Consider the following 19556-nt stretch of genomic DNA (forward strand, 5'->3'; position numbering starts at 1 on the left):
CCCCCCCCCCCCCCCCCCCCCCCCCCCCCCCCCCCCCCCGGACAGCCAGCCTCATGGCACTTCTGCTCGCAGGACTCTGCCTAACCTGAGGGCCTGTCCAGGCTTACTGTGTTGGTGGGTGAGTGGTGGGAAGGATTGCTTTGCACTCAGGCCTGCCATCGCTGTCCGGGAAATGAAGGTCTTGCTCACAGCGGCAGGCCTCTAGGGAAGGTATAGCAAGCCTGCGGGAGGCCGCCTGCTGGGCCAGAGAGTTGGTACCAACAGCCCGAGCTGGGTTTGCCTTTACAAACTATTGTCCTCTCGGCCATCGTGGACTCTCCGAGGGGGCCGACGAAACTGTCAGGTTAGGTAGAAGGCAATGAAACAGGTCATAAAACTGCAAATCCACATGGGCAAGCAGAAGACCCAGATTTCCCTACTCTTACCAGCTTGCTGCCCTGTAGAATGGCTCGGTTTGGGCTCAGGGCACTTTTCAGCATTCAGATATTTCTGGGCTGCACAAAGACTATGTAGTATGTGTTCCACAGAAGACAGAGAATATTGTTTTCAAGCAGACTGCAGGGCCATTTGCATGGTTGTATCATTTTGGGTATAATAGAAGAAAATGCTAGAGTGGAATTTGGAAATCCAGGCTATTATTCTAGCTCTGGTACCTGTTAACTTATTTTATAAGTCATTTGAATTCATAGAACCTTAGTTGACTCGTGTAAGATGGGACTAAACCCAGCTAACCCCAAACGTCTTATTATTGAAGATTAAATGAGATCCCAAATGATGAATGAGATACACTTTGTAAACTGTTAATTACTATACAATATAAGGGTTTCCTTTTTATTTTTTGGCAGAGGCCGGAGGCAGGCTGCCTGTTTGCAGCCAGGAATCTCCGAGGATTTGCAAAAGGTGAAGGAAGGGATGGGCATTGCCAGTAATGACGGAGTAGACTTCCTCAGCCTCCTTGACAATGTGGCTGCTGAGCAGGTTGGGTGACTGTCCTTCTCTGGCCCTGGGGGTTGGGGGGCTGGGGATAGGCAGCTGGACCTACTGGCTCCTGAGTTAGACTTGGGCGGAGGGGTGTGGCCTAGAGGTGTGGGTGGAGGGGAGGGGTGTGGGCGGAGGGGTGTGGGGTGGAGGTGAAGGTGGAGGCAGAGGTCTCCCTTTATGGAGGCAGCTGTGGGAGGACGTGCAGGTGGGGTGGATGTGGGAGCGGAGGGATAGGGCCCACGTAGGGAGGACTCCTCACTTGGTTAGGCACATGGTCATTTAATTCTAGATCAGAGTTTCTCGAGGCACATTCCCCAGAATACCTATGATGTGAATGTGTACATCCCGGGCCAGCAGGGGCAGGGTGGGTGATGGGTAGGGGGTAGGGAAGGATTGCTGTCTGACTGTTTTGGAATCTCCGTTATATCACCTTGTGGAGAGTCTCTACACACAGCAGCATATTAAAGAATCTGAGAAGTAAAGAAAGCTGGTCAATCTTTAAATCTATTTTTCCCAAATGTATCGAGCCATAGATTCTTTCTTTATCTAATGGATACTGAAGACCACCCAATGGGAAAGCCTTCTCTAGATTCAAAAGGCAGACACCCAACGGTGCAGTGTAGCCTGGGTCCCCCTTCCTTCTCTTGTCCGGACGACAGTGTGCCCTGAAGGCAGAAATGCCCTGTGCTTATGGGTAATATAGATGTCAGGTTATAAGGTGAGAGTTTATATAAAAGTGTTTACATGGCATACTTTTTAGACATCCATTTTGGGAAAATAAAAGCCATGTGGAAATTTACGAATTCCTTGCTCTGTGTTTTATTTATGTATTTTTATAGTTAAAAAAAAATACAAATGCTTTTCATTTTGGAGTAGATGGGAAACCATCAGAAAGGGAGGAAAAACAGCTTCCTCCCCCCCCCCCCCCACCCCCACCCCGGGCCTCCAGATCTCTAGGAATTGCTTTAGAAGGGCCTTGGGGGTGTAGCTTTGGGGGCTGCTGAGGCCCTCCCGGGTAGAAGACAGGCCCCTGAAGGCTTTGTGGAAGCTGGTCAGTTGCCGAGCTCAGCGAACGAGAAGCATTTCTTTGTGAAACTGTCCCTGTGGCTCTTCCAGGTGCACAGCCTCCCGAGCTGCCCCACACTGAGGAGATTTGCACAGATGATTGAGCAGAGAGCTGTGGACACGGCCTTGTACGTTATGCAGAGGGAAGACAGGTGAGAAGCCTTCAGCCACCGTCACTAAGTCACGCTCGGTCAGGCCTCCCTGTATGTGGGGAAAAGGGTTCACCAGGCCCTGTTCACACCTGCCAGCGCATGTCTCTACATGTGCTGAGGTGGGAATCACCCTGTTCTGCTGGCCTGTTGAGTGGGTTCGGCCCTGCGTCCTTATACTTCTGGAGCTGGGACTGGTGAGCTGGTGCTTCTGTTCACTGTTAGGCAGAACCAGGAGTCACCTCTCGACTGAGTTTCTCTTAATCACTGACTTTTTCCCCATTTACTTTAAGTTTCAAAGGGTTTGGGTGGGGAGAGCTGACGGAAGAATAATGATTGCTGACTTTGTTCATCAGTTTACAACTTACAAGCCATTTTCCTGTTCTCGCTATGAGGTAGGTGTCATTTCCCTGTCAGGGTCCAAGTCCTGGCTTAATAGATGAAGTAGGTGTGAGCCTCACCTAGGCTCGGCTAGCTGCCAGGACTTAGGCCGGCTCTTCTGATTATCAGTCCTGTGTTTTCTGTGTTGCTTATACTTAGGGCTCTGTTTTTAGAAGGCCTGTTTCTTGCCTACCAGAATGGAGAGTTTCTCTCTTAACCAAATTAGAAAATAAAACAAAACAAAACAAAACACCTTTTTCTGGTTGGTTAAGAATACCCAGCTTGCACTCAGAATAGGTAACTTGGTAGAGAAGGAGATGGGAAAGAGAGGATCAGTCCTGGGGAAGATAAGTGTGAGCAAAATCCAGCTAACGTTTCAGGAATTTGCAGGGTCTGTTGCATAAGGGTAAGGACCCCTGGCTGCTTTTGTCCCGCTCAGATTCAGTGTGTCCGCTTGTGTACTTGCTCGGGGCCTCCAGAAGACTCCGGCTGTGCCAGCCAGCTTGCCTCCACTCACTGTGACTTGCCGCCTTCCCTCATCTGTTCCTGAAGTGGCCCCACCAGACCTAACTTATCACTCACTGTCCCCCCGTGCTTCCCCCCCACACACACTTAGTAAATATTTTAGACTTTATGGCCCATGCATTATCTGTTGCAGCCACTCATTTCTGCCCATGTAGCATGAACACAGCCATAGATGATACGCAAACAAGTGGGTATGGCTATATTCCAAGTTAAACTTTATTTATAGAACAGGCAGGTGGAGCGGATTAGGCCAATGGCCGTAGTTTGTTTTCTCCCAGTGTAAAGCATTTTAAATAAGGCTTGACTCTTTGCATTTCGGTTAGCCCTGGTTTCATAAAACTGATGTTTCCTCAAGGACAAATTGGATGGCCTCACAGTGCCAGCCAACTTGGCTTGGCCTGTGTACCTTCTTCTGGAAAGTAGATTGCATATGGTATTGGTTGCCTACTCCCCATCCATTACTTCAACATTCCCGTTTATTTACACATTATACACATTGTAAGGGTGGTCATGTATTTACCCAGTCACCATGAAAGGATTGCTCCAAGCCAGTCATGATGACCTTGTTCCCTTTTGTCCAGATTGGGCTCTGGGAATTTCTGGAAGAGGTTTTGTCCTCTTCGATAAAAAGTGAGAGGCACCACGACCAAGCCTTTGTGCTGCTTCCTGCTTCGTTTACCACTGGGAGACAGGCTTTGAGCCGCAGCAGCCACCCTGTGATCATAAGGCACAAGCCCGAGGGGGAAAGTGGCGTGGCCACCGTGCCAACCCTGCGGGCACCACCGCTGAACTTTGTGTTGTATCAGATACATCTGACACGTCCTTGTGGTCTACACTCCAAAGGAGGAGGACTGGCATCTGGGAAGCCTAGATTGGGATGCTGTTCCTTCCTATCCCTTTTCTAAGGGCCTCCTGGAATTCCTGGAAATCACTATGCCCTGCCCTTCCCAGCTTGTTCTTTTCTCCCTGAGGGCCTGGTTCTTCCTGACTTACCCTGGTTACCACTCCCGTTCCAGTTGTGTTCTTACCAGATCCACATTCTGGCGCTTTTGTTGTTGGAAGTCTCTGTGCACAGAGAACCCTCACGCCAGAGGTGGCTCCACGCGCCCCCCCTCCCACCCCCACCATCCCGCAGGTTACTCTCTCCTCCGCCGTCTTATTGGGCTCATGAGGTCCTGGTGGCAGACCCGCCCGCAGCCCCGTGTGCCGGCTGCTTCAGTGTTGTTTACTTGCCGCAGGGAGAGCCTTCAGATGGCAGTTGGCCCATTCCTCCACATCCTGGAGAGCAACCTGCGGAAAGTCATGGACCCTGCCACCGCACCAGGCAAGACCAGGTACCTGCCACAGCAACTGGCTTTTGTGCGGCCGAGGGCAGGAGAGGCCTCTGGCTGCAAGGGCTGGGGGGCTGGGGGGCTGGGGGGCAGGTTCTAGGGGGGCAAGAACCAGGCTGTCAGTGACAGTAGGCAGTTGTGTAAGAGGCCAGGAGTCCCAAAGACGTTCACAACATTGTTACCATTCTTCCTGCTGCAGCAGTCCTGCCATGGTTTAAAAATTTTATGTTAGTGATTAAGAACCCTAAATTTATTTTTCCTTTTTTTTTTTTTACTACTGGAACATGTGTGAAAGAGTAGCTAATTATGATATGCTGATACAATTGCTGAATAGACTGTTTAGTTCGAACACCTTCACCGAGTGTATAGAAGGGTATGATATCCGCGAGGCATTTTTAAATGTCGGAAGTAGCGCCTAAACCTCTGTCCCCACTTTGTAGTGCCTGGAACCTGGCTGGGGGCACAGATTGGGAATTTGCTGAGCAGAGTGTGATCTACAGGTGAACAGCTTCACCGCTACTGGGGGAGCTTCTAGATTTGGACTGACCTATTGAATCAGGATCTGCATTTTAACAAGATCCCCAGGGGTTTATGCACACACTGCTGTTGAAGCGCTGTTGTAGGCGGCCTTCTTTAGAGAGATTGTACATAGCTAGAAACTCACGAACGTGGGAACAGTAGGGGACAGTGAGGTGACCTAGGAACATTCAGGAACTTTGGGCCAGATTTATAATAGCAGATCATACCAGTGCCCTTCCCTGTCCTTCACAGCACCTGCAGTGACAGTACATTTCTCACTGGCCCTGGCCACCTTGCCCCCCTTGACTTTGTATCTGTAGAATACTACAGGGTCCAGTGTTAGTCTTCTAGTTTAAGAGTCAACACATAGGGGCGCCTGGGTGGCTCAGTCTGTTGAGCATCTGACTCTTGGTTTTGGCTGAGGTAATGATCTCACAGTTCCTGAGTTTGAGCCCCATGACGGGCTCCATGCTGACAGAGCAGAGCCTGTCTAGGATTCTCTCTCCTTCTCTGCCCCTCCCCTGCTCACACACGTGTGCGCGCTCTCTCTCGAAATAAACTAAAAAAAAAAAAAAAAAGTCAACACATGAAATCCTTGATCTTTTTAAAGAGATAGATACAGGGGATGGGCAGATAAAGATAAAAATGGCACCTTTCTTACTGATTAAAGCCCTTTGGAGAATATATTGAAGGCCAAACAGGCTTATTAATATTCCTTTGAAATGAACTTAATGCCCCCGAACTGCAAGCCTCCCCAACAAGGAGGAGCATGCTGTACTACACTCATCACACAGCTGAGAGCAGGAGGGACATTTGCCACAGGCAGGCAGGTCCCAAGGGGAGAAGAGAGGTAGGACCAAGCGACCCATGCTCGGTTTCTACTTCAAAACTCACCAGGGGAGGAGTGAGTGGGTGGGTGGGCAAGCAGGTGGGCAGGAAGGGAAAGGCCAGCTATCCCAGTGGGGATCCCTCCTCATGAAAATATGAGAGTGGCATCAGGGTTCCCCCAGCTTCTACTTCAAAGCAGTTTTCCATCAGGCTCGCTGATAAGTGTCAAAGGAGGCAGACATCATCCTGGTCTTCTGAGTCCTGAGGGAAAGGCCTATAGAGAACTGTTTCCTCCTTGCAGAAAGCTGTACCTCTATGCGGCTCACGATGTGACCCTCATGCCTCTCTTAATCATCCTGGGGATTTTTGACCACAAATGGCCCCCGTTTGCTGTTGATCTAACCATGGAACTCTACCAGCACCAGGAATCTAAGGAGTGGTTTGTGCAGCTCTATTACCGTGGGGAGGTAAGGTGGCGAGGCACCCTTCCTCCAACCCTGCTCACCTGGTTTACCGCCAAGGCTCCCTCCTTGGGCCCAGTGGAGTCTCCTTGGTACAATCAGCTCTCTGGACCCAATAGAGTGACTCACAGCCATGGCCCAGAGACAGGGCAGAACTGGAAATATGGTGGCAGGCTGGGATTTGGGCCTTATCATGAGCCTGCTACAGACTCCTTCTAGGAACAGGACCCCCTCCTCCTGAGTGTCTCTGCCAGGATGTGGCATCCTGACTGGGAGTCTGTGTTGAAAATTAATGCTGGTGTCCTTGGGAGGCAGTGTGCTGTCTGCACTGCGGTGCCTCAGCTGCTGTCCGGGTCAGGCGCTGGAGCACCCCACCCCCGCCCAGGGCAGACTTTCGCCTCCCAGCTCAGGGGTATGATGTGACCGTGTCTCCTCGGTCAATTCAAGAAGCAGTTCTTGAGTGACCATCTCAAGTAGGGCATGGTGCGCCTATTCCGGAAGCTGACCAGCCGGGCCTTCCTGGCTGTTACGTGTGTGCATGCACACACCATTGGGTCAAGTTCCTCGGACCTCTGGGCACAGCTGAAAACAGCAGGCCAGTGTCCTCAGTGGCCCCGCTGAGTTTTGTCTCTTCCCCAGGAGCAGGTGCCAAAAGGATGCCCTGACCAGCTCTGTCCACTGGACAAGTTCTTAAACACCCTGTCAGCTTACACCTTGAGCCCAGAAAAATACCACACACTCTGCTCTCAAGCACATGTGATTGAACTTGGAGATGGAGAGTGACCGATGTATACAAACAGGATGCGTTGGTTTTTCAATAAAATGCCTTAACACACTGCCTCTGGTTGTCGTGCTTGGGGAAGGCAGGAAACAAGGGTTAATGTATTTTAACCTAAGGGTATTTCCTTCCTGCAGATATGATACACTGAGGTCACTTCTTGAAAGGAAGAGAGGTGTAATGTTGAGACCAAAGAGGTATTTCCTATTTTGTGGCTTGATTTCCATGGCCAGAAGCATCTGCCATGACACAGGCTAGGGTCATCGTGACCCTGCAGAATTGTGTTGGTTTGGGACTCGAGTTCTTTTTACCTGTCTTCATTTCACAAACATACATTGTGCCACCTACTAAGTAGTGGGCAATTATAAAGGTGGAAAGGTTCTGCCCTCACGTTTTTTTCGCCCATGGGAGAGGCAGTAAGTCAGTGATGATAATGCAGTGTGTTACGTTCTGTGATGAGGTGTATCGACCTCTTTGGGTACAGAGAAGAAATCCCTAGCCCCAGCTGGCAGGGGCCCGAGGAGCAGTTAAGAAAGGCTTCTAGGGAGGTTCTGGTGCTGATCTGAGTAGGAAAGGTGAGTAGGAGTTAACCAGGTAAAGCGAGGAGGGAAGGGTGTTGTGTGTAGGTAAAAGGTAAGCTTGGAGGTCAGGGGACGTTGCTGGTCAGTGAGATGAGCCCTGCTGTGGAGACCCGGCTGGAAGGCGCGGGATGGACACTCGGCTTCTGGTGGCCGTAGCCCCAGCAGCGAGGATGCAGGCTCCACAGTGGCAGGCTGGAACCACTCTAAGAACTCTACCTCTAACTGGGCCCCCCGAGGTACCTGATGGTCCCCCTATTTCCTTATCAATTTTCTCATTCTTCCCCAGAATCTCTTTCAAACTTGCTCTCATCTCAAACCAATCGATCTCTTTACCTCTTAGGGAAAACAGCAATCACGAAACCCTCTCCACTTCCAACCATCTTTGTGTTGACAGCTTCCAGACCTACTTCTGTAGCTGAGGTTTTTCATCTGGCCTGCAGACACTCATGACCACTAGGACGTCCCATAGGCCCCGAACTTTCAATGTCAGAATCAGCCCCCCCTCTCTCAGACTTACTCCTCCCTCAGCCTTCTGTATCTGAATGAAAGACCCCTCCACCGTCCACTCAGTTGCTAAAGCAGAAATCCATTCTTGTCTTTTTCCTCTCCCATTTTCCGGTGTCTAATCAGTTAAGTTCTACCAGTCTCTCATGTTTGTTGTTTGAATCTATTCATGTCTATCTTTGACGGTCATCGTCCCCTCCCCATCCTCACTCTGCTAATTACTATATTTCCTATTTCGCCAAGAAAGTAAAAGCAATCAGAAGATTGCTCACCCCTGACCACTGCCAAATCTCTTAACTCACATGCATTGGTGCCCATAAGGCCTTCTGTCCTGTTACTAAGAATGAACCATCCCACTCCTATCTAAGGCCAGCCTCCAGCTTTGCACTGACTCCTACAATTACCTTTTTTCTACATTGTTACTTTTATCTTCCTACCCTACTTATTCTCACTAGCATACAAATGTGCTGTAAAATCTGTCTTACAACTTTTTCCCACATCTCTGACCTACTATTGCTACTTTTCTTTTCCCTTTTACAGCAAAACGTCTCAAAACTTTTCAAAAGTCATTTAGACTCTGATTCTTCCCATTCTGTCTTGAGCCAACTGTGATTCACCCCACCACTGCATGGAAACAGCTTCTGTCAACGTCATCAGCGACCTCTGAGTGCTAAATCCAACAGCCAATTTCCGGGCTCACTCAGCTTCTCATCAACAGTCTGGGGATATTTTCTTCATTTGGCTTCCATGACAAATACTCTCTTGGTTTCCCTCAAATTTCTCAACTTCTTAATTTTTGCTAAATCTACCTTTTCCTCATCTCCAGGTGTTGGAGTATCTCAGGTCTTAGTCTTTGGATCTTTTCTCTACCTTTTTTCTACTTTTTCCCTCCCTACACGATCTCAAGCAGTTCCATAGTTTAACATATTTTTACACAAATTTATCCCCAAATTTATATCTTCGCTCTGGACCTTTCCCTTGAATGCTAGTCTCATTTCCAACTGTCAACATCTCTACATGGACATTTAAGGTATTTACTGTATATTAAACTTCCCATTGTTCACGATAAACTTAATTTCTGCCTCTTCAAACCTACTTGTCACACAGGCTTCCGCATCTAGGTTTAAATGGTAACACCTCGGGCAGTTGCTTGGGCTAAGAACTAGGGAATTTCCTTTGCTGCCCCCGTTCCTCATGTCTTACATCTAATGCATCAGTAAATCCTATTGTGTCTCTCTTCAGACTGCACTGACCGCTTCTCAAGACATCCATTGCTACTTAGTCTCGGCATCATCTCTTACCTCTTCGAAGTCTCCTTGTTTCTGCCCTGTCCTTCCCCCCCCAACTTCTCAGCATAGGTGTTGCTTTTAAAACAGACCATGTCGGGGCGCCTGGGTGGCGCAGTCGGTTAAGCGTCCGACTTCAGCCAGGTCACGATCTCGCGGTCCGTGAGTTCGAGCCCCGCGTCGGGCTCTGGGCTGATGGCTCGGAGCCTGGAGCCTGTTTCCGATTCTGTGTCTCCCTCTCTCTCTGCCCCTCCCCCGTTCATGCTCTGTCTCTCTCGGTCCCAAAAATAAATAAACGTTAAAAAAAAAAAATAATAAATAAATAAATAAATAAATAAATAAAACAGACCATGTCACTCTTCTCGAAATTCGCCCCGGCTTCCCATCTCAAAGAAAGAGCCAGTCATCATAGTCCTCAGGACCTTATGACATCCTCTCCTATCTCTTTCCACTGTCCTCTGTCTGTGCAAGCCTTCTTGCTGTCCTCGTATACCTCATAGCCATGCGGTGTGCCTCACCTCAGCTTGGGGCCTTGGCACAAGCGGTTCCCTCTCCCTGGAATGCTCTCCTAGACATTTGCATGGTTAGCTTCCTCTCTTCATTCAGATCTCAGCTCACTGCCATCTCAGAGAGGCCCTCCCATGTTAGCTTACGTAGAAGATTTCAGACCCTTCTCTTCCCTCTACGTCCAGCCTTAGTTATGCTCTATCACCTTGTGTTAATGGGCTGAATGATGTCGCTTCAAAATTCCTATGTTGAAGTCCTAACTCCCAGTACCTCAATGTGACTCTGTGGAGATGGGGCCTTTAAAGAGGTAATTAAGACAAAAAGAGGTCATGTGGGTGGGCCCTAATCCAGTGTCTTATGAGAAGAGGGGAGATGAGGACATCCACAGAGAGGGAGGACCATGTGAAGAGACAGGGAGAAGATGGTCATCTGTAAGTAAGGGAGAGAGACCTCAGAAGAAACCCAGCCTGTTGACACCATGATCCTGGACTTCAAGCCTCCAGAACTGTAAGGAAATACATTTCTGCTGTTTAAGCCACCTGATCTGTAGTATTTTGTATGGCAGCCCTAATCAACCAATACACCTGGTCCTGTATCTTTTTTTCCCTCGTGATATTTACCAGTGCTTGATATTTATTTGCTTGACTAGAACGCAAGCTTTATAAAGATAGACTTCACCTTGTTCACTGATATGCCCTCAGCAGCAAGAATAGTGCCTAGTACATGCTAGCACTCAAACATTTGTTGAATGAACACATCCCCTCTGTCACTACTATCTTGGGGCCCATAATATCCTCCTGCATTACTTAGTGGCATCCTAATACCCTTTCTTGCCTTCTGTTTCCCTTTGAGAGCTGGTCCCTGCTTATCTCCAATCCACGCCTCGCACCTCCTCACATATCCCCCCTGGCCAGACTGAACCATTTTAGGAACAGGAAGCCTCCTGTGGCCTCTGGACTTTGGTACGCATTGTTCCATCCCCTGACCCCCGACACACTCCCTTTTCCCACCTCACCCCTGCTTATCTAGATACCCCTCATGTTTCTGCTTGTCTCGCAACGGGGCTGTCTGTCTTGTTTATTGTTGTGTTCCTAGAGCCAAGTACAAGAGTTGGCACAATTGACTTCAGCAAAGATTTGGGTTTTTTTTTTTTTTAATATTCTTTTTTCTTAAGTGCACTTATTTTGAGGGCGTGCTCAGAGGGAGAGTGAGAATCCAAGCAGGCTCTGGGCATCAACGCTGGGCCCAATCCCATGAGCTGTGAGATTCTGACCTGAGCCCAAATCAAGAGTGTGATGCCCAGGGGGCAAAGATTTATTGAATGGATTTTTTTTAATGTTTTTATTTTTGAGAGAGAGACAGAGCATGAGCGGGGAGGGGCAGAGAGAAAGACAGTATCCAAAGCGGGCTCCAGGCTCCGAGCTGTCAGCACAGAGCCCCATGTGGGGCCTGAACCCACAGACTGTGGCAGTCTTGACCTGAGCCAAAGTCGGAGGCTCAACCGACTGAGCCACCCAGAGGCCCTTACTGACGGATTCTGAAATCCCTCCTTGTTTGTGCTCCTGTGCACTCTTCCCCACTCGCCACCAGGGGGAAACATGGAGTGAAGGCAAACACCCAGGCTTCCACTGGGTTCAAATTATACACTACTCTGTGCTTTTCTGTGACCCCTGGACAGGAATTTCTGAGCCTCTCACGTAAAATGAGATGATTATACCAACTAATTAGGGTTGTGAGAATTAATTAAGTAAATGTAAGAGCCTTCAGAGAGGGTTTTTTGTTTGTTTGTTTGTTTGTTTTGCCTTTTTGTTATTTCTGCCCTCTAGATTCTGAGTTGACACAGGCTTCCTCACCTCGTAGGGAAATTTGGAAGTGCACTTCCCAGCCTCCCTCTCAGCGGACAGTGCCTCCTCTCTTACCCCTTACCAGGGGCAGTGTGCTTGTGTGTACAGGGGAGCCCTGACTCCCTCCCTCACCAGTCACGTGGCTGTGGGCAAGTCACTTAACTTCTCTGAGCTTGTGTTTTTCCAATTATTAAGCAGGGATGTTAACATTTGCCTACCTGACGATCTGCCCTCAGGATAGATGTGAGCATTTCATAAACTCCTCACCCGCCCTTGGCCTTGACTCCTTTCTCTTTATGTTTTTAAGTGAGTGCTCCTAAGGTTAAGAGGATTTGCAGAGTGAGTCGCTCCTTGGATGGCCAAAGTTAGGGCCTCCCCGGGTAGCAGACAGTGGTGACTCTTCTCCCACATCCCCCGGCTTGTATGGGTAGATTGACTTTGGCAGGAATTCACCCGGCAGAGCCTCCTGAGGACCTCGTGGCTGATCTTACTTCCCAGAGCTCTTGGCTGTCTGGCAGGTGCTGAGATGAAATAACTGGCATTAGACAAGGCCAGTCACTGCTATGTGCTGACTCCCCTTTAATAGTTTCATGTAGATGGTTCAAAAGGACAGCCAGGGGATCAAAACTCCAAAGGGCCCACCTGCAGAGGAGGAAGAGAGTCCCCATCCCACCCCAGCCCCAGTTCTCAGAGCACCAGGTCATGGCATTGCTGGCCCGTTTGTATTTGTTGTAAGCAACTCAGGTCTTTGCACGTGGTACCTGGCACTCCTTCTCTTTGCTGGAATCCTCCGGGGGCATTGCCCATGTATCTGCAACGGAGGCAGGAGGGGTTAAGAACAACTATTTCATATATATTTTACTATATGCCAGGGAAGTATCATTCTTCAACACTGGGGCTAGAGTTGCCATTCCCTGAGTAACCTGGGGCTGCGAGAGAAAGCTCAAGTCCATCTGCCTGGCTGGGGAACTCTCTAGGAAGAGGGCTGTGTGCTCCATTCAGACCCTGCCCTCTAGTGGCCCAGGGGACTGGCCTTGCAGTCCTGACTGCTCTGTCTACCCTGCCAGCCTCTAGGAACCTGGTCCCTGTCTAAGGAGGGGGAGAGAGAGAGAGATGAAAAGCACTGTCCTCAATAAAAAGCTGATCTTCCCAAGGACTCCTTTCTCTCTACCTGGCTTTTGAAATGTAGGCTTCCCTGAAGGGTGGAGTTGGGGTGAGGTGGCATGACCCACAGTCTCCATTTTGGAAGCAAAGATCCAAACTGGTATCAGAACTTGAGAGAGCACCGGTCCGGGAATCACAGGCTGTGAGTTCAAGTCCTACCTCTGTATGTACCATCTGTGTGACTTTGGGTAAGTCTGTTAACTTCCCGTGAACAAGCTTGTATATCCTCATTTGTGAAATGAGGCCCTCATATAGTGTCTCCTTCACAGAATTATCCCCGGGCTCTTCTTGATTAGCTATGCCATGCACTTAATGATGTGAGGAGGAAAGTGCCATACAAATGTAAGGCATCACTCACATCTTCTGAGCGTTCCTCTGAGGGTTCCCGAGGCATGGGCACCCTGTGCTGGATAGCGTACTGTTGGTGAGAAGATCCTGGTGACTGTTTTGGGGGAGTTTAAGCTGCTTGTGGGACGGGGAAAGAAACGCCTACCTTGGAGTAAAGATAAAGAGTCAGGGATTTGGATTCCAGCCTTAACACTCTCCCGGGCCCTATGACCTTGGACAACCCACTTAACATTGCAGAGCCTCTGTTCATGAGAATATTGATGGGGAGGCTGCTCTCTGTGAGTGGGAGGGAGCAAGTGGTAGAGGGTGAGAGCAAAAGAGCTCTGTGAAAGGTCTGGAACATGTAGCTGCTCAAGAACAGCTTCTTGAATGAATCTACATCTTCATGTGTTTGGGCCTTAAACTAGACTTCAGTGGCTCACCATAGGCCCAGAAGTGTGAGTCGCTCCTTGTGGTGTGGGGATCCTTAGAGAAGGCAGGTGTGTGCTTTGGAATCCAAGGCATGGCCCAGGTAAACAAGTAAAGCAGGTGTGCCATGAGGTTGGGGCCAGTGGTGATAAGGCTGTTTATACCGGTTGGGAAAGCAGGGCATTTTTCTCTGAGGCAGGCTTTCTGCAGAGGAGAATCTGGATTCGAGAGAGATTAAACGTCTCAAAGGTAAAGGAGAGATGTAAGGAAATGGCCTGCACTGAATCACTGCAAAGGACAGTATTCATCAGAGAATTAATTTGGAAGGAAATAGAGTGTGAAATAGCAGCAGAGCTTTCAACTCTGGGCACTGTGGCCTTAGAAACGAGGCTTGCCAAGGCCCAGCCCGGGAGCTCCTTCCAGAAAAGCAGTCGGGGGATGCCCAGAGACCACAAATTGCTGAGCTCGGAAGGAACTGATTGAGTGTGTAATTAAGGGGAGGGTTGTATAACACTTGGGTAAGTCGAATTTCATGGGGTCAAACCAGCGGGGCTTCTGGGAGATGAGAGAGCGGTCCCTGGAGCTGTTAGTAAGGGAAGCCAGATGCATAAGTTTAGATCCAGCTTACCTGGGCCTTGTGGAGACGAGGATGGAAAAGATCAGGAAGGGGAAAGGTTGAGTGAGTGTTCCCTAAATCAGAGGGTCCCCAGATGCTCAATACCATGGTGGTTCTGTTCTGGGAGTGAGGTAACATTACGGAGCAATGGGAAAAATCCCCAGAAACTGAAAGATCAGAGGGCCTGTGACTTGGCCAAGGACCCATAGCGTGAAGGAGCTTTAATGGACTCTGAGTCCTGATTGTGGGTCCAGAGTGTGTCTTGCGGTGCCACGCGGAGGGTGACAGCTGGAAGGGAACTGGCCAGTGTGTGAAGGGGGCGTCCTGTATCCGGGATGAGGGTAATCCCGGGAAAGGGTACCATTCACAGTATATCCGTGGACAAGATGGATATGTGTTGGCCAGATACCGAAACAATTAGGTCTGTTCATAACTGGTTGAATTCCTATACCCCAAATCCCTACCTAGTATTCCCTAATCTGCAAGGCCCCACCTGACAGGACCCCTGCCCACCCTTCCACCTCATCCCCTACCCCTTGCTTTCCCCTCAGATCTTGAGATGTTGGCTCCTGTTTGTGATTCAGACCTCAGCTTGAATGTGATTCTGTCTTGTGTGGGTTATTTCCTTATGTGCTTATGTGTATGGTTAATTTAGCGTTTACTTTTATAGAGATACACTAGAAGCCCGGTGGCTAGAAGCTCAGGCCCTGCAGCTGGACTGCCGAGGTTGACGGTCCATCATTTAGAATCTGTACGATCTCGAGCAAGTAACTTCACTCCTCTGGGTCTCTGTACACTTAATCTAGAAAATGGAACAGTGATAGTATTTACCTCACAAGATTTTGTGAAGAACAAACACGTGCAGTGTTTAGAACAATGCCTGGCACATAGGAAACACTCAATAAATGCCAGCTATCATTATTATTTTTATCATCCTCTGTCTCCCCCTCTGCAATCAGCGGGAATTTTGTCTGGGTCGCTCACTGCAGGATGTTTCTCTAGCACGTAGATCAGGACCTGGCACATAGGAGGGTTTCAATATATATTTAATTTGAATGTGTTTGCTGAATTCATAAAGTAACTAAGTCAATAGTCAATCGTTTTTCAGGGAAGTGTTTTGTGGCATATGTAGGCCTCTGCCCATTTGGACATATTTGTCAATAATCTGAGTAAAAAATACAACTGAACAATCAGGGTGTGCAGGCTGGATACACTTACTAAAGACATAAAACTGGGAGGAATAGCTTATTGAATGACTGAATGACTGAGTGGATAAATGATAGGTGTATTAGATATGTCCATGCCAATATCTGTTTGTTTGTTTGTTTGTTTGTTTGTTTGTTTTGATGCTGGGCCGAATATTATGAGATGGAACTTACTGGGAATGAATACAAAGTTCTTGATCTCAAAATCAATTGCCCACAACGGGATAAGGGTGGTTGTGAGCAATGCGTTCCGTGTGAATCAAGAGTATGATGTGTTCCTCAAAGTTCTAAATGTGCTGTGGCTGTGCCGGTGCCTGGAATGAGGGCCGTGGTGCTGTCCCTCTGCAGAACCCAGAGACCTGTGCTTGGATCTGGCAGCCACACTTGCAAGCAGAAACAGACAAACACGCCAACTGGAGAAGGACCAAGGGGGAGGGATCAAAGGGGCTGAGGACATATTTGATACAGTATTTACATGGGCCCTGAGGACCGCACTCAGACCAGTATATAGGCTACAGGGCCATGGAGACCTGAGGTCAATGTAAGGAAAACCTTTGAGATACTCTGAGCTGGCCGTGGGTGAATCGGGCTATCTCAGAGGGTTCCTGTCACGGAAGGATTTTGAGTTTACACTGGCATTTAGCCAAACTATTGTAAAGGCTCATACACCATCCAAGGGGTTGGAATAAATGGTTTTAAAGTCTCTACCCACCCTGAGAATCCACGGCTCTGTGATTCCACAGCATCTTTCATTCCCTGTAAACAGTCTGAGTCAGAGGCAGGCCTCATTTTTCTTTTCATGTGGTCAGGGATGGGGTTTGGTTCTCTAATTTGATGATTCTGAACCTTAAAGAATCCCTTGAAGAGTCCACCATGTTGGGCCCAGTTGGGCTTGGAGGCGCCAGGGAATAGTAGCCCTTGCAGACACCTTCTTGTGGCTGCTCCCCCCATCCCATCTTACAATGTCCACTGTAGTTGGTGCAGCTTTCTCTAGGGCTTTTCTGCGCTACCTTTCAGGGGAGCAGCGAGAGGACTCCCTGGGTCTCCCTTCTGAAAGAAGAAAGTTTCCAGCTCCAAATAGAACTTTCTTATTGTCCAAGCAGCACATGTGTGAAGCTTTTAGAATTTACTCACTAGCAGAGACATTTCAGATGTCTGCATTGTGAGCTCTGGGGTAAATCTCAAAAATGCTCTGATAACTCAGCTAGTAGTAGACCTATGCACATATGTTATCTGAAATCAGTCTCACAAACTCGGTGGCATTGAAATGTGAAGCAGCTGGCTCAGAGAGTTCAAAGTCAATGATCTGGCAAGAGGCAGAGGCAGGACGTAGACCCCCACCTTTGACCTTGGGGTCGGCTTGGTTTTTCTCCCCACATCTGTCCCCTGGGATGTTGCTTTCCCTTTGGCTTTGTCTCCTTCCCCACATGTGGTACCTCCTTCCTTTTGGTGTCTTCCTTTCTCCAAAGCTTACCTCCACGCATGCTCTGGTTCTTCACCTCCTTCTTGAGGTCTTCCTGCCAAGGATGGCGCAAGTTCTCTCGTATCCTCGGTCCCTCCCACTCAATTAATTGCTTCCTTTCTTCCTGACTTAGTAATATTACCATTGTCTCAAACTTTATTTCTGCTTTCCTTCTAGCCAGCATCCTGTTTCTCTTGCCTAGTACTGCCAAACCCACTGAATGTGTATAATTCAGCATCTCCGTCTCTTTCATACCCAAACCCTTTCCCCTGATCCTTACGCTGGCAATCTGGCTTCCGTTTCTTAACCAGAAATGCTCTCTGGGGGACCAGAGCATTAGTCAATCAATTTGGAGAGCCATTCTTAGCGTCCTCACCTTCCTGGATTCCTCAGGAGCATTTGGCCCTGGGGACCACCTCCTGGATCTTGCAAGCCACTTTCCCACCCCCTCAGGATTTATGCAACTCTATACTTTTGTAGCTACCCCAGTGACCGGATTGATTCTTTTTTATCTGGACAACGATTTCTTCATCAGTTACATGAGAGAGGTGGGCTAGGATCATTTCTAAGGTTTCTTCCTATGTTACGAATTTCAGCTTCTTTCTCTGGAATTTCTTCCCCTACTTCCAACGGTGCCAATCCTTCATGACTTAGTTCCTGGCCCTCCACTTGGTTCTCTCTTCTCTTACTTCCACGGAGAGATAACCCATACTCAGCGCCCAGTGGAGGAATTCACATTTCCATAGCTAATCCAAACCTGTCATCCCCCTGCTCTTATTTCCAACTGTCTGCACATAGTTGCTAAACCATCCCTTCATACTGAGCACTTCCTCAACCCCAACAAGCACTGGCTTCCCAGCTTCCCCAGTTTTTACCCATGATACCAGAGGCTTGTGTGAGGCGGGGCAGGGAGGGGAAGCTAACGGCCTCTAGGCTACAGTCTGAGAAAATAATGAAGAAGTAAAAAATGGGCTGCTATCTGGGTAAAGGGATTTAGTAGAGGAAAGACAAAATGAAACCACTTAACTCCAGATCCTTCTCTCTTCCCTAATCAGGATTTTCTAAGAAGGGAAGCCATCTTCAAGCCAAAAAAGGCCAAGCATTGTTGGGATGGATGAAAAACTTAGACAGATGAGCAGATAGCACCTGGTTGCTTCTAATGAGTTCAGATCTTCGTGTGCAGACGCATAATGCCCTGAGATAGAGGAAGAAGTTCTAGATGTTACTTCAGAGAGTAGCCTAGGACAAGTTATAATTATCTCAGAGAACCAAAATATAAAGGCAAATGTGGTCCTAGTTTTTCAAAACCCATAAAATGAGAGACTGTAGAATCTGAAGACCAAGAGCTTCTTTGTCCCCAGTAGGTCTAGAGTTGGTTCTTTTTTTTTTTTTTAGGGGAGTTTTTTATTCTGTATAACTTTTTAAAAATGTTTATTTATTTTTGAGAGAGAGAGAGAGAGCACAAGAGCAAGGGAGGGGCAGAGAGAGAGGGAGACAGAATCCCAAACAGGCTCCGTACTGTCAGCACAGAGCCTGATGCAGGGCTTGAACCCACGAACCGTGGGATCATGACCTGAGCTGAAATCAAGAGTTGGACACTTAACCAACTGAGCAACCCAAGCCCTAGAGTGGATTCTTTAACAAGTAAAAGTCTGTGAGCAAACTCTCTTTTCTGTTTGGGTTAATAGACCAATAAATCAAATATTCCCAAGAAATTCGATGAAAATCTTTCCAGTCAGTGTATGTTTTGCAGTCTTAACATGTTGGCAACTTCCTTTTCTTCTGTTGTGTCATACATGTGTTTGTGATCACTTGTTTCGTGTCTGACTTCTTTAGTAGACTATGAGCTTGGTGAGGACCAGATGTGACCATCCCTGACCAGTTTGCTGCCATATCCATCATTCCTAGCTTTGTACGTTCTGACTAAAAAAACAAATAAAAGAATCAGTCACTGAATAGGTAGATGGGAAATGTGAGCTGGATGATAATGGACTTATAAGTGATTGTAAAAGTACATTTAAAAATTAACAAACTACTGAATTGATGTCAATCTGAAGATTAGTTCCAACTATAAAACTCTTAGAAGAAAACATAGAGGAAAAGCTTTATGACCTTGAATTCGGCAGTCATCTCTTGGATATGACGCCAAAAAGCACAGGCAAGAGAAGAAAAACTAGACAAGTTAAACTTCATCAAAATTTTAAAACGTCTGTGTATCAAAGGACACTGTCAACAGAGTAAAAAGGCAGCCCATAGAATGGAAGAATATGTTTACAAATCCTATATCTGATAAAGGATTGCTATCCAGAATATATAAAGAGCTCCTACAGCTCAATGCGCGCACACACACACACACACACACACGCACACATACCGGTTCAAAATGGGCAAAGGACTTGAATAGACATTTCTCTAAAGAAGACATACAAATGGCCCATAAGCACATGAGAAGACGCTCATCATCAGGGAAATGCAAATCAAAAGCACGATGAGATACCACTTCACACCATAAGCCATCAGATAGCTATGATTTTAAAAACCCAGAAAATAACGAGTATTGATAAGGATGTAGAAAACGTAGAACCCTTGTACACTCCTGGTGGGAATGTAAAA

General features: G+C 47.9%; 1 protein-coding gene across 6 annotated transcripts in view; it reads left to right on the forward strand.

Annotated features, from left to right (window-relative positions):
• The window catches only part of ACP6 (acid phosphatase 6, lysophosphatidic), a 26989-nt gene extending 11789 nt beyond the window's left edge, over positions 1 to 15200 (forward strand). The window contains exons 6-11 of one of the 6 annotated variants that reach the window (XM_040462488.1): positions 843 to 978; positions 2098 to 2198; positions 4340 to 4435; positions 6081 to 6246; positions 12930 to 13092; positions 14947 to 15200. In XM_040462488.1, the coding sequence (XP_040318422.1) occupies positions 843 to 978; positions 2098 to 2198; positions 4340 to 4435; positions 6081 to 6246; positions 12930 to 13092; positions 14947 to 14957 (673 nt within the window). In that variant the 3' untranslated portion in view covers positions 14958 to 15200. Of the gene's footprint in view, positions 1 to 842; positions 979 to 2097; positions 2199 to 4339; positions 4436 to 4872; positions 5391 to 6080; positions 6247 to 6879; positions 7079 to 12929 lie in introns of those variants that run through there. The other 5 variants (XM_040462487.1, XM_040462490.1, XM_040462489.1 and 2 more) reach the window with 5 other exon arrangements.
• The last annotated feature ends 4356 nt before the right edge of the window (positions 15201 to 19556 follow it).

This window comes from Herpailurus yagouaroundi, unplaced genomic scaffold (assembly GCF_014898765.1).
Source record: "Herpailurus yagouaroundi ecotype Mexico unplaced genomic scaffold, PumYag 322, whole genome shotgun sequence".
NCBI classification, from domain to species: Eukaryota; Metazoa; Chordata; class Mammalia; order Carnivora; family Felidae; genus Herpailurus; species Herpailurus yagouaroundi.